Source organism: Labeo rohita, chromosome 18 (genome assembly GCF_022985175.1).
Source record: "Labeo rohita strain BAU-BD-2019 chromosome 18, IGBB_LRoh.1.0, whole genome shotgun sequence".
NCBI lineage: Eukaryota > Metazoa > Chordata > Actinopteri > Cypriniformes > Cyprinidae > Labeo > Labeo rohita.
This window is the reverse complement of record NC_066886.1, coordinates 21459733-21475179: the sequence shown is the minus strand read 5'-3', so window position 1 is coordinate 21475179 and position 15447 is coordinate 21459733. Positions and strand designations below refer to the sequence as shown.

Genomic DNA, 15447 nt, shown 5'->3' with positions numbered 1-15447 from the left:
GTATGTAACCCAGTTCCCTGAGAAGGGAGTGAGACACTGTGTCATGTGAGAATGCAAAGCAGCTCCATTAATAGGTATGTGCACCGTAAAAAACAATTTGTTGTGTCAATTTGAAATAGTTTGTTACCTGGCTGCCTTAAAATTTTAAGTTCAGTCAACTCAGAAAAAGTTTATTCAACTTGAAATGTCAAATTGTACTAAGTGACAACTTAGATATTTAAGCTGATTCAACTTAAAATTTTAAGGCAGCTGGGTTACTTACCTTGCTTTTAAGTTTAACAAACACTAATATCTAAGTTGTCACTTAGTACAACTTAACATTTCAAGTTGAATATACTTATTTGAGTTGACTGAACTGAAAATTTTAAGGCAGCAGGGTAACAAATTATTTTAAGCTGACTCAACAAATTGTGTTTTTTGTTTTTTTTACAGTGTGGCTAGCAGCATCCAAATATACCTTAAAGCCCAAAGTATACTTCAGCTGTCCCCGTCTGCGCACTGTCCACATGAAGTAATTCTTGTCATCAAGAGGGATTGCGGACAGCTGCGCACCCTATCCACACGCAGGCAAGTTTTTGAGACCACGCGAACAATGCGTGTACAATAGTGCATACGCAAGAAAAAGGCAACAGATACTGCGCATATGTCAAACTTGGCAATCCGAAGCTGTGTGGACGTGGCTGCTGGCGAGACGGAACTCGGGCTTTAAGCCTCTGGGTTTGACAAATGCACCGGTACATTTTGTGGCAGATTTTCCTGATAACCCATAAAGGAACTTAAATTACTCCATCATTTTTGATAGTAAAAACAAGAGCAATACATTATTTGAATCTGTAAAGGGTCTGCTTTTATTTGTATACACTCATAATAACAACAAAAGTTTGTGATTTTGTAAAATAAAGAAAAAATAGGTGCGCTTTCTGCCGCCTCAGTCTCTGTTAACAACTTTTTGAAACGCATCACAAAAATGAACCAATGCTTGACACACAGACATGAGAGATATATCTAAAGAAAGATAGTGTCTACTTTTAAATGAAGTAAATCATGTTGAAAACAAATATTCTCTGATAAACTAATCTGTATGAAACTAATGCAATGTACAGTCTTTCCCATTTGAGCTCATTATCTTTAATGTGATCACGCTCATGAGCTGATCAGCTTTTGATTTGACAATCATCCACGCAAGATGTGCAGATATGTAAATGTACACATCACCACCATAAACAAAGCAGCAAGACTTTTTGTCAAGTTCATCTCAGCTACGTGTCAGCTACTGTTTCTGGAAAAAGGGGCGCGCTGAGAGGAATAAGCCAGAATTTACCTCAGAAGAAGAACACGATGTGACACGCGGCCTAAGCCAGTGGAGGAGATCGTTCTGAGTAAGTCTTTTTTTTATTAGCCTGCTTGCATTAGTTGTTATTGTGTTATTGTGACATAACGTAGACACATTTGACTAGTTAGACTTTTTCCATGAGATATAAAAGTAATATGAATGTTACTCCTACAAATGTTACTCCTTTTTTTTTTTGATCAACATTTTTATTCAGATTTTTTGTTTCACTTCAGAAAAGAATCACAGTTCACAGTTAAAAAGAACTATGTACAAACAGATGCCATGAAGCTGTCCACTTGTACAGGGAAAAAAATGATGAGGAGAAATAGAAGAAATAAAAATCACATAAGCCCAGTAGGGAATGTCAACTTTTCAGGTTATCTAGCAACATCACAGCAATATTTGTGAATAACTCTGAATAGTGCTGTACTTTGCGCCACTGAGCCTGGCAGTGGTACCTTCCAGCAAAACAATATCTCTGAAGTAAGATAGCCAAATAAAAGTTGTGGGAGTGGATGGTTCTATGCATAACTTCAAAACAGTCTTTTTGGCAGCAGTATTTGCAGCTGATAGGGTCCTTTTTTGATGAGAATTCAGCTGGAGAATGGATTCGTCAACAATAGAAAAAGTAGGGGATCTCGAGGTATATCTAAATGCAGGAAATCCAAAATAACAGAACATACATCTTGTATAATACAGTGGGGCTGATATAGGCCCTATTGATACCCTAATAATGTATCATCTGATGTGCAAGATTCTGAAGCAGTAAAACATCTGGCCCATACCACGTCCCAATCAAGTTGAGCGAGACCGTCCCTTTCCCAGGAGTGGATATCTGGAATATAAGTATACTGCAGTAAAAGGATTGAATTATAAATCTTAGAAACTAAACCACTAAAAGGAGTATTAATGTCCAACCACTCCCACAGAGGATGTGGGAGCACAATGGTGGCCCAAGGAACACCATAATCCTTTAAAGCTGACCTCAGTCTTAAATATAAAAAGAAAGAAAATCCAGGTTAAGAAAACTCCTCACTTAATTCCTGAAATGATTTGAGGCCATTATCACAATAAATGTCATTCAACACCAGCATCAGACCAGGCTTTAAAAACAAAGGGTTTGTTACCAGTGCATAAACGATTATTATGCCATAATGGAGTTGTCTTAGTATATAAAAAAGGACCACCTGTGATTTTCTCAACCTTTTTCCATGCATCAAGTGAATATTCAATAATTGATCCATAAGATTTCTTTAAGGATTTTGAAATACCTGAAAAGGGGAGATCTTGTAGGCGAACAGGATGGATGATGTTCGCCTACAGAATTCACCATGGAACCGAAGAATCTGGGTGAACCCAGGTTTTGATTCCTCTTATTTGAAAAGATAAATTATATAAATCAAAATTAGGAAATGACAGACCTCCATCTAATTTCTTACGCTGCATTGTTTTAAGTCGAATTCTGTTTTTTTTTTTGTTTTTTTTTTATCCATATACATCCAGAAATAGCCCTATTAAGCTCCTTTGAAAAAACCTTCAGGCGGTGGAAGAGGCAACATGGAGGAAAAAAAATTAACCCTGAGTTTAAGCACTCAGGACCAGACACAGTAATATTAGAAACATAGAGCAGAATATCATCAGCATAGAGAGAGATTTTATGTGGCCTTCAAAGGCCTTCTACGCGTCTAACGAAATGACCGCAGAGGAGGCCGGATAGGAACTGGACCTATGAATAATATGTATAAGTCGCCTGATGTTATCGGAGGCAATCTTTGAGAAAACTGGACTAGTCATAGTTTATAACTTTATCTTTATCATAGTTTATAACTTTTAACTTTTAACTTAAGTTTTAGCAAAGAGTTTCACATCTGTAGTTATTAAACTGATAGGCCGATAACTGGCACATTCTAAGGGATCTTTGCCCTTCTTGAGTAAAAGGGTTGTGAGAGCTGTGTTTTGGTCCCTGTGAAGGGTTCCATTTTCGATCGCAAAACCAAAAAAAAAAAAGAGTTAAGAATAAGTGACGATACTACATCCCAGATGGCGGAAATTAGTTCAGGGGAAATTCCATCACTACCTGGAGCTTTTTTCTTTGGCATGGATCCTAGAGCCAGTTTCAGTTCATCTAGTGACAGAGGCCCATTTAGCATCTCTAAGTGATGTTCGTCAAATTTGGGGAGGGGAAACTGCTGAAGAAAAGATACTTATTTTTGCTCTAGATTCCATCTGCTTAATCCGTAGCGCTAGTAATTTACTTGGTCTCTCCCCATTAAAGTAGTAAGACTGTTTTGTACAATGCATAATAAATTGGGCCAATATAACAGAGTATCACCCGAGCCCCAAGGCCGACTTGGTATCACAGTACATTAAAGTAGTATTCAGCATAGTCACAATGTCAGTCTAGAAATTTCCTTCTAGAGACTAAGCACTGGCATCCATTAACATTCCCGCTGGCATGCTGTCATATAAGGACTGAGGCGTAGTGCCTGTTGCTGGTCAGCATACACAGTAAAATCCCCAGAGTAATATTAACTCTGTTCAGAGAACATTTGGTCACTCTCTAAATAGAGTTAAATTAACACTGAAGCAGAGTTAAAGTTAATGAAATAATTAAGTGATCAGTTAAATGATGATTGTGCATTAATGATGAACACCTTCTGTTAACAAGCAGCGTCACTGAAGAAACGGGAAACACAAGAACCGCGACTGACTTCAGCCACAGATGAAATCAACTGAAACAAAAGACATTAAATCTCTCAAAATCAGATTAAACAACTCCACAAACAGCATCACCAGCTTCACTCATCAGGGGTGCGCTTCCCAAAAGCATCGTTAGCCTACTATGGTCACAAGTTCTGTCGTTACCAACATAGTTCAACGATTCTGTGTTTCCCAAAAACCACAGTTCAAACAAACATTCGCAAACAGCGTCACAAACTTACATGGTTGGAACTATAGTTCCTTATTAGTAAGATATGGGCTCAATAAATTATGCTCTTGGGCACAATAAGCAAGCTAACATGCAGTACAATATATATCTTTCACTCAATCTAATTATAAATGCATTTTAATCTATGTATTTTTAAGCTTCCTCTGTAAGCGAAGTTTTTGATTAGTGCGCATGCGCATAAATGCCTAAGGGAACCCCAGAGTATGATGTAAGAGGGAACTCACGATGAATCAAACATCAAATAAAGCGAAATGACAGGGAACAAAAAATAGTAAATTAGTCATCACGTGCCATGTTCAATATAGCTGGATTTTAGAGATCTCTAATCAGTTAAATTACATGTGTTATTACTCAGTGACGTCATTAACAATGGCCCTACATTGTTGAACTAATGTGGTACAAACGACAGAGATGCAACTGTGTTTGGGAAAGTTCATTTCCACAACAATGCATCATACTATGGAGGTTAATCAGCGAGTTACGTTGTTGTACGGGAAACACACCCCAGACTGGCTTTATTGTATGTCTACAAAAGCACTAATTGAGAATTAGCAGAGGTTCAGAAGTTGATGTTTTATTGGTCAATGGGGGAAAAAAGAATAAGAAAAAAAAAAAAAAAAAACATGCCACCATAATCGTGGTCAAGGTTTACTTTAGTTTGTCTTTTGACCATTTTAGTAACTTAAATAATTTTGCTTTTAAGCGATTATAATATTGTTCCACAGCGAACATTTGTGAATTGCTGAATCAAATGTTTGAAGTAGCAGATTGTTTTACACTTTCTGCTTATAGCTCATTTGTGTGAACATCATGAAGAAATCTTTGTCTTTGGTTTATTGACATTTACTGAAAAAAAAGGTCCTATTAAAGTCCTATTAAACAAACATCGCCATAATGCTTTTTTGTTGAAAATAAAGAGCTGTGTCAACTCAGGTTTTTAGACATAAACACTTATCGTACGATCCTCAACAGTGGTGAAAATAATTACTCATACTGCAGTGCATGATGGGAGTTTACCCAGCATGCACTGCAGCATAAAGCGTTTTTGTTGATTGTCATCATTGTTGAGATTCATATACTGGTACTTGATGTCTGTGTGTCTCTAAACAATAGAGAAGTTTTCTTATGTATTCCATGGATCTAAAATAATTCATAACTATTAATCATAGCTGCTGTAATTTCAAAAGATTTGTTATGCAAAATCTAAACACTTGCATTGGGGAAAAGTTACTTTAGATCTATTCAAACCAGCTCATGAGAAATATCTCATCATAAAAAAGCAGCTAACATGTGTTTAATGTAAAGCATGGACCATTCTGCTTTACAACAGTATGGGCAGAGAGAGATAAAGAAGTCAAGGGTCAAGAGCCCAACTAAAGCAAATGCTGATCTCCATGAGGGTGGCATCATTTTAACCACTAAAACATCAACATCTGATCCTCTGTAATTCTCAATAAGAGCTTCTGTAGACGTGTGACAGAAATAAAGTCAGTCTGGTTAATAATGAGTGAAGCTGGTGCTGCTGTTTGTGGAGTTGTTTAATCATCATCTGCTGAGATCTTGAAAGATTTAATCGCTTATTTTATTTCAGTTTATTTAATCTGTGGCTGAAATCAGTTGTAGTTCTTGTGTTTCTCTTTTCTTCAGTGATTCTGCTTGCTAACAGCAGGTGTTTATCACTAATGCTCAATCACCTTTTAATTGATTACTTAATTATCCAATTAACTTTAACTCTGCTTCAGTGTTAATTTAACTCTATTTAGAGAGGGACCAAATGTTCTCTGAATGAAGTTGATTTTACTTTGGGGATTTTACTGTGTAAGCTTCTGTCAGGCATCATGTGCAGGAAGGAGGAGTGGGGACAAGGAAATCAGGAACATGCACTTTTTTAAGATAATCCAAACACAGGAACAGGAACGAACAGGAACAGCAGGGAATCCACACGCAAACACACAAAAACAACAGTAAACGACATTAAGTGACTTCAAATGACTTTAAGAACCGACAACCAAATGAGGAACTGAACCAAACTTAAATAACCAGGTTAATCAGACAAGGACAGATGTGGGTGATTAAACAATGACGTCATAATCAGAAACGGAACAGGAAAGACCAAATAAGGACACATAAGGGAAAAACCAATGAAACAGTCCACAGGGGTGTGACAGCTTCCACTTCAGTCGGTGTTTGGAGATGAGAAGTTGATCCGCGATGCGTCACCTTGATCGTGGCGGGATAGATCATGAAGGAAGAGATCCCGAGCTGTGTGAGTCTTTTCCTAGACTGATTCATCTCTTTATCACCGTCTTTTTGTGGTTTGCTGTAGTCGGGGAAAAAAGAGAAGCAAGTTGCCCTTGTAAAGTATTTGTCCTGTGGCTCGTGCTCCCTTAAGGATGGCGTTTCTGTCCTGGAGGTGAAGCAATTTGAAAATTAGCGTTCGTAGAATCTTTTTGCTGCTGTCACCGGTATAGATGCCATGCGCCCTCTCTATTTCGATCGATCTGTTTTAAGTGACGAGATCCACTGGGGTAACTGGGTTTGTATGAATCCTAAAGCATTGCTGCCCTCTTCCCCTTCTGCGAGGCAGACGAGACGAATGTTACACTGGCGAGTTTTATCTTCCAGTCTCGCCATCTTGTCTTGAAGTGTTGTAGATACACTTCAGTTAGCTTAACTTCGGCCGTGTCTTGCTTAACTTTCTGAACAGTTGTCTGGATATTGTCAAAGTTATTACTGATCAGTCTCATCTATTTCTCCAGAAATCCAATTCTTTCGGTGATCAGTTGAAATTAAAAATTTCCCAAACCACGTCGAACTGTATCTTTAGCTCGTCAGCTACCATGGCACGCAGTGCTTCATTAACAGGCTCTGCCGTTTTTTTCTCCAGGAAGGATGGTCAAAGCTGTCGTTTAGCCATCACAGAAAAGTAAACAAATTCAGGGAAATAAATATAAGAAAGTTGCGCAGAGACTATAACTTAAACGAATGGTTTATTGAGTCAAGCGGCCATCTCTGTCAGTGGGTCACGTGATCTCAAAAATGCTCAAAACCAACAAAACCTACATCATTGACATATATGATGCAAACATCCACAGTCTATGCTGAAACATCACAATTTCAACTATCCAACACATAAAAATCCTGATGCCCCAGTGTGACATTAGATAATTCAACATTAAAATAACTAAAACATATTAATAGGATATAATGCCAATTGCAACTGAAAAAAACCTAAGTTAGATTATTGTCATAATTTAACTTTTAACATTACATGACAAAAAGCAACTCGAACTTGCCACAACGTAACCTATTCAGAATTTCCGAAATTAAATCAACAAAACTACACAAACTGCATTAAAATACAACATATGCAGTAACATTAGCACATTTATTCAGATGAAATCGCTCGTAAACTACACCACTGCAAACACTGCTTGATTCTCTCCGACCAGATGAAATGAACATGACACAAGTGTGTTTATTCTCGAAATTTTACATTTTTAAGTTTATTCTGAACATTTTATTTCAACTTTTTTTCTCGAAATTTAACTTTTTATCTCAAAATTTAACAACTTTTTGGCTTTTTTCTAGAAATGTAATGAGTTTATTCTCAATATTTTATCTTGACTTTTTTCTTGAAATTTAACGACTTTAATCTCGAGATAGTTTAGTTTAGTTTAGTTTAGTTTAGTTTTGTTTTGTTTTATTTTACTTTATTTTATTTATTGCTGGGCCCTAATCCTTTTCCGTAAATGGTCATTTAGAAATTGTAACGTGGGGAGTGAGACGAGAGGTGAGCAGATCCATATGCAAGCTTTTATTTACAGGACGAGGCAAAGACATGGTCAAGCAGGCAGAGTCAAATAATGGCAAAAAGGTATGTAGGGGCGAGACACAAGAAAAGTCTGTGAAGCAGGCGTAGGTTAATCCGTGGCGAACGTAATCCGAAAGGGGCAAGGCAGGCGGCGAGACAGACGAGACGAAAAGACCAGGCGAGAAAGCTAAACACAGGGAACTAGGGAACTTAGAAACTAGGAAACTAGGGACATACGCAAAACAATGAAATAACCACAACAATACTCCATCAGTCACAGGGGGAAAGTCCGGGGCTTATATAGGGTGCCTGATTGGCCACAGACGCTGACGCAGTCAGCGCGATGGGTGACGGGATACGTAGTCCGGAGTGCAGTGCAACAGTCTGTGTGAAGTGACAGAGCGAGACCGACATCTGCTGGTAAGCAGACCGAAAGTCACCGATCAGATTCATGATAGAAATAACCTGAAAGGAAAAATAATAGCTTTGATTATGTTCATGAGTCAGTATCCAATGCACCAAATATAATCCGAATGTACCTGTTTTTTTTTTTTGACAATGGAAGCAAAGGAAGCAGTAATTAATGATACTACAATATATTTTCTCATACAAAAAAGAAAGAAGAAGAAGAACAAAAAAAACCTGATGCAGCATAGGTATAAAAATAGGAAACAACAGAATATTTCAAACTGGTTAGGTAATTCAAACATTTGAGATATTAGGTAATGCAAATATGATTGCACAGACAAGTGAATACTTCAATATTGGCCCTAAATACCCACTGATATCCAAAGATGGAGATGTAACTATTGGAGCACTTTTTCCTATCCGGAGCATAGAGACATTGCCTTCATTTGAATTTACACAAAAACCTCAGTTGCTATCATGCTCCAGGTTTTCTACATTTAACTAATATATATCAGAGAAGATAATTCATTTGATATGATCATTTATACATTTGCTGCAATAAGTACATTTGTAAATGTCTACCATAACATCTGTAATGTCATGATGTTTTTTTCACAAATGAACCAGATGTATTTTTGAACAAGATGCACTTTTTTTTTGGTATTAATGCTAGCTCTTAAATGTTTTCACAGTGTAAATCTAAGAGGTTTTCGGGTGGCTCAGACCATGATCTTTGCCATTGACGAGATTAACAACAGTAAAAGTTTACTCCCAAATATTTCTATTGGTTACCGAATTTATGATACCTGTGGTTCAAGATTGACTTCTATGAGTGCAACTATGGCATTAATGAATGGACAAGAATTTGCAGCAGAGGACACATGCGATGGGCAGTCTCCTTTATATGCCATCATAGGAGAAACAGAATCATCAGCCACAGTGATTCTGTCCAGAACTACAGGGCCTTTTAAAATTCCAGTGGTAAGGGTCTGCTCATAGAGTAAGTCTAATAGCGATCTCCATACTGATGATGTTATCACTGTTTCCTTTTCTTTCTTTTTCAGGTAAGTCCTTCGGCCACATGTGAATGTCTCAGTAACAGGAAAAATTATCCATCTTTCTTCAGGACTATTGCTAGTGATTACCACCAGAGCAGAGCACTTGCATACATAATCAAGCACTTTGGCTGGTCTTGGGTGGGAGCTGTGAATAGTGACAATGATTATGGAAACAATGGAATGGCCGTATTTCTGAACACAGCCCAGGAAGAAGGGATTTGTGTGGAGTACTCTGAGAAATTCTACCGAACAGAGCCTGAAAAACTTCGAAAAGTGGTGGAGACAATTAAAAAAAGCACTGCAAAAGTGATAATTGTGTTTCTTACCAGTTTTGAAATGGAAAATTTGCTTGAGCAACTAAGTACTGAGAATATTACAGGTCTCCAAATGATTGGGGTAGAGGCATGGATAACTGCTAAGAGTTTGATTGGTCCAAACAGCTTTCGTGTTCTTGGAGGGTCACTGGGGTTTGCAGTGAGAAAAATTGATATTGAAGGTTTTGCAGACTATGTTATAAAGTCATTTTGGGAAACAGCTTTTCCATGCTCACAGAGAGAAAGAAATTCTCCTCAATATGCCTTAAGTTGCAGCATATATCAGGATCTGCTTATGCTTAAAAACTACAATGAAGATGTGCCTGAACAAAGATATTCGGGCAATGTGTACAAAGCTGTTTATGCTGTGGCTCATTCACTACACAGTCTACTCAAGTGTAAAGAAAAGAAAGGTTGTGAGAAAGACCTGAAAATAGAACTTCAGCAGGTAATAAAATAAAAAAAAAAAATAAAATAAAATAAGTGAGTAACAGAAAGCAAAATGGTTTTCTGTTTGAAAATGTTTAAAATGCCCTTTTCTCAATAGGTTGTTGAAGCACTGAAAAGAGTAAATTTCACTGTAAAAATGGGAGATCGTGTGTGGTTTGACAGCACTGGTGCCACTGTAGCCCAATATGAAGTTGTGAACTGGCAGAAGGACTCTGATGGCTCAATCCAATTTACACCAGTGGGATACTATGATGCCTCACTGCCCCCTGACCAGCGCTTTGTGCTCAAGACTGAAAATATAATCTGGACTGGAGGACAGCTGGAGGTAAATGGCAATAACATGTTTATCTGAAACAAAAAGTCAGAATACATTGCCCTATAGCATATGCAAGAACTGACAAAAAGTATACCACAAAAAAAAAAAAAGTTCAAATTCAGGACGGAATCTGGATCCATTGCACAAAACATATTTACATTCAGTATTATATAATTCCAAATTATTTTAAAATAACATGACATCAGTAATAATTGAAAAAAAAAAAAAAAACATTACTGTAAATCGACCTGTTAGTGTTTCACCGAGTGTTTAGGCAAATTTTAGAGAAATGCTGAAGGGTTAAATTACATTAATTTGACGAAGCAGACAAATGTAACAGCAGATGGCATTACTGAACAGGTTCTGAGCAAAAGGACAGTAATTGTACCCATAAGCAAATGTAACATATGTACATTATATTAAGTTTCCATATAAGGAATACATTATCACAAGAAGTAAGAACATACATGAAACCTATACAGATACTATTAACATATTTACATGTATGTTATAAAATTGTATTTTTATCTACCCACTTTTCACTTTGTCAAAAGTATACAGTCATGTGAAAAAGTTCGGACACCCTATTGAATTTCATGGTTTTCTGTATCAGGACATAATAAAAAATTACCTGGTCCTTGGCCGGTCTTAAAATTTGGAAAATAAATCCTCAGATAAACATCATCACATGACATATCACACTGTGTCATTATTTATTTAAGAAAAATACAGCCAAGAGGGAAAGGCCATGTGTGACAAAGTTAGGACACCCTATGAGTCAATTGCCTGTAGCAGCAATAACTTGAAGTATTAATTTTCTATATGACTTTTTCAGTCTCTCACATTGTTCTGGAGGAATTTGGACCAGTCTTCTTTTCAATGTTGCTCCAGTTTATTGAGGTTTGTGGGCATTTTCTTATGCACAGCTCTCACCACAGCATTTGAGTCAGGATGAGTTCTGGACTTTGACTGGGCTATTGCAACACCTTGATTCTTTTCTTTTCAGCCATTCTGTTGTAGATTTGATGGTGTGCTTGGGATCATTGTCCTGTTGCAAGACCCAATTTTGGCCCAACATTAGATGTCGGACAAATGCCTTCGCATTTGACTCAAGAATACTTTGATATACAGAGGAGTTCATGGTCAACTCAATGACTGTGAGGTGCCCAGGTCCTGTGGCTACAAAACAAGCCCAAAATGATCAGCCCTCCACCAGCATGCTTGTCTTTTGGTATGAGGTGTTTGTGCTGATATGCTCTTTAGGTTTTCACCAAACTTGGCGCTGTGCATTATGGCCAAACATCTCCACTTTGGTCTCGTCTGTTCAAAGGACATTATTCTAGAAGACTTGTGTTTTGTTCAGATGTAACTTTGCAGACCTAAACTGTGCTGCATTGTTTTGTTTTTTTTTATATAGAAGATGCTTTCTTCTGCCAAGCCTTCCAAACATGCCATTTTTGTCCCATATTTTTCTAATGGTATTGTCATGAACTTTATCATTTAACATGTTAACTGAGGCCTGTAGAGTCTGAGGTGTAGTTCTTGGGCTGTCTGCCATTTCTCTGAGCTTTACACGGTCTGATCTTGGGGTGAATTTTCTGGGACGTCCACTCCTGGAAGGAGAGGTGTCTGTTTTAAATGTCTTCCACTTGTGAATAAACTTCAAATTGTTTGGAAATGGCCGTATTACTCTTTTCAGATTGATGGCAGCAACAATTGCTTCTCTAAGATGATTGCTGATGTCTTACCTCCTTGGCATTGTGTTAACACACACCTGAAGGCTCCAGATCAGCAAACTGCCAAAGCTTTTGCGTTTATAGAAGCGCTCAGACTTGCTGATGATCAGTTAATCAAACCATGGAATTCAGTAGGGTGTCCTAACTTTTTCACATGACTGTATGTGGCCTTACAGGTAACATATTTGGCAAAATCTACGGTGACTGAGAGAGCTCAACATGCTGCAAATGAAAAAAACACATGCAAATAGAAAACAAAACAACAACAACAACAAAAAAAAACATGCACGCTGCAAATGCTCACAAACAACTACAGAAACATGCTGCAAAAATAGAAACACGCTACAAATACTGAAATACTTGCAAACACAAATACTTGCGGATTTATGTATTTGGCTGTGTTGTGAGTATTTGCAACACGTTTCTGTATTTGGTTGTGTTGTGAGCATTTGCAGTGTGTGTTGTCAAATTGATGAAGATGTTTATTTACTGATCTGCTACTTAAGCTTTTTATTATTATTCTTCTTAGCCAAACTTCTGAACGCCTCTCCTCCTAGAGCTTTCAAGCTAGAACTACCAAACTCAGCCCAGATCTTCAGACTAATCTGACTCGGGTTGCTATATCTTTTCTAACTGATCCAACTTATAGTTTTCATAAAATTAAAGATTAAAAATCATAAAAATCCCATAGGCTTAAATTGACGGAATGTTCAAATGAGCCAACACTATTCAAATCTATTCTATTCAGTTATCTATTCTAATCTGTTTCTCTATCTAGCCAAGCCTAGCAACTAGAATCATGCTTGCTAATCATGCTAGAAACATGCTAGCAACTTGGTAATCATGCTAGAAACATGCTAACAACTTGTTAATTATGCTAAAAACATGTTAACAATTTAGTAATCCTGCTATAAGTATGCTAGCAACTTGCTAATCATGCTAGAAACATGCTAGCAACCTGCTAATCATGGTAAAAACATGCTAGCAACCTACTAATCATGCTTGAAACATGCTAGTAACTTGCTGATCATGCTAGCAACATGCTATTAATATGTTAATCATGCTAAAATCATGCTAGTAATGTGCTAATCATGCTAGAAATATGTTAGCAACATGCTAATCATACTAGAAGCATGCTAGAAACATGCTAGCAACTTGTTAATCATGCTAGAAACATGCTAGCAAACTGCTAATCATGCTAGAAACATGCTAGCGACCTGCTAATCATGCTAGAAACATGCTAACAACTTGACAATCATACGATAATCATGCTAGAAACGTGCTAGCAACCTGCTAATCATGATAGAAACATGCTGGCAACATGCTAACATCCTGCTAATCAGGCTAAACACATGCTAGCAACTTGCTAATCATGTCCAGCTTTCTCAAGTCAACTTAAAGTTTGTCTTGACAAACTTTTTTATCTAGTTGATGAATGAGTGAACATAATTTATGAAAAGTAACCTGCCAAATTGGATAGTGATTTAATACCGTTACCTGGTTTTTACCTGCATTTGGCAGGTTGGTGGGTGTTAATTTCAAACCCTGTGTACAATATTCATTTCTATGTAGAAACCAAGGTCTGTGTGCAGTGAGAGCTGTCCTCCAGGGACTAGGAAAGCTGCACAGAAAGGAAGACCTGTCTGCTGTTATGATTGTATTCCATGTGCAGAAGGAGAAATCAGTAATGAGACAGGTAATATTTGGCTAATTTCACAAAATGTTCTAAGAAAATCGTTTAGCTCCTGTGTGTGTGTGTGTGTGTGTGTGTTGCTCATAAATAAAACCATTTTCTTTCATTTCTAACTACAGTGATCAACTTCTTTTCCAGATTCAAATAACTGCAAGCAGTGTCCAGGGGAATACTGGTCTAATGCTGAGAAAAATAAATGTGTGTTAAAGGTTGTAGAGTTTCTGTCATTCACAGAAGTTATGGGTATAGTGCTGGTCTTTTTCTCACTCTTTGGAGCAGGATTAACTGCACTGGTGGCGATACTGTTTTACAGTAAAAAGGACACCCCCATAGTAAAAGCCAACAACTCAGAGCTGAGCTTCCTGTTGCTCTTCTCATTGACTCTTTGTTTTCTCTGCTCACTTACTTTCATTGGTCGGCCCACAGAGTGGTCCTGCATGTTGCGTCACACAGCATTTGGAATAACTTTTGTCCTCTGTATCTCCTGTGTTCTAGGGAAAACAATAGTTGTGTTAATGGCCTTCAAGGCTACACTTCCAGGAAGTAATGTCATGAAATGGTTTGGGCCTGCACAACAACGACTCAGTGTTCTTGCCTTTACACTTATACAAGTTCTTATCTGTGTGCTTTGGCTAACAATATCTCCTCCATTTCCTCACAAAAATATGAAATATTATAAGGAAAATATCATTCTTGAGTGTAGTCTGGGTTCTACAATAGGTTTCTCTGCTGTTCTGGGTTATATTGGCCTACTGGCTGTCTTGTGTTTCATTCTGGCTTTTCTGGCTCGCACACTGCCTGATAACTTCAATGAAGCCAAATTCATTACATTCAGTATGCTCATATTCTGTGCTGTATGGATTACATTTATCCCATCTTATGTCAGTTCTCCTGGAAAATTTACTGTAGCTGTGGAGATTTTTGCAATTTTAGCCTCAAGCTTTGGTTTACTGTTCTGCATATTTGCACCTAAATGTTTCATCATTCTACTTAAGCCTGAACAAAATACAAAACAACATATGATGGGAAAGGTTCCATCCAAATCCAACTGAGAAAAAATAACATATTATTTACATCATAAATGTAATGCTCTTTAATTGTTCAACAAGCTGATTTACATAGAAGTCATTTCATAGATTAAAAACAGACACATTCAGAAAAATGTCTCACCACATGATAATATGACTTCATTTGCATATAATGTGCCCAAATTACCCTGACAAAGACTATAAACAAACCCATACAAAGAATAAAGGAGGTCCTCCTCTATGGTGTTTTTTTTCTTGCTCCATTAAAACAAATGAGGAACAGAACAACTGAAAATGATAGAGAAAGCAGCAAATTTTCAAACCCTGAAAGGATGGTGATGTTAGGC

General features: G+C 37.4%; 1 protein-coding gene across 1 annotated transcript; it reads left to right on the top strand.

Annotated features, from left to right (window-relative positions):
* The first annotated feature begins 8149 nt into the window (after positions 1 to 8149).
* Positions 8150 to 15124, top strand: LOC127181146 (extracellular calcium-sensing receptor). Its single transcript, XM_051135696.1, has 8 exons — positions 8150 to 8160; positions 8235 to 8305; positions 8865 to 8991; positions 9198 to 9486; positions 9570 to 10325; positions 10425 to 10652; positions 13952 to 14075; positions 14211 to 15124. Exons 1-8 carry the CDS (start codon positions 8150 to 8152, stop codon positions 15122 to 15124), a joined length of 2520 nt encoding a protein of 839 aa, XP_050991653.1.
* Positions 15125 to 15447: the final 323 nt, after the last annotated feature.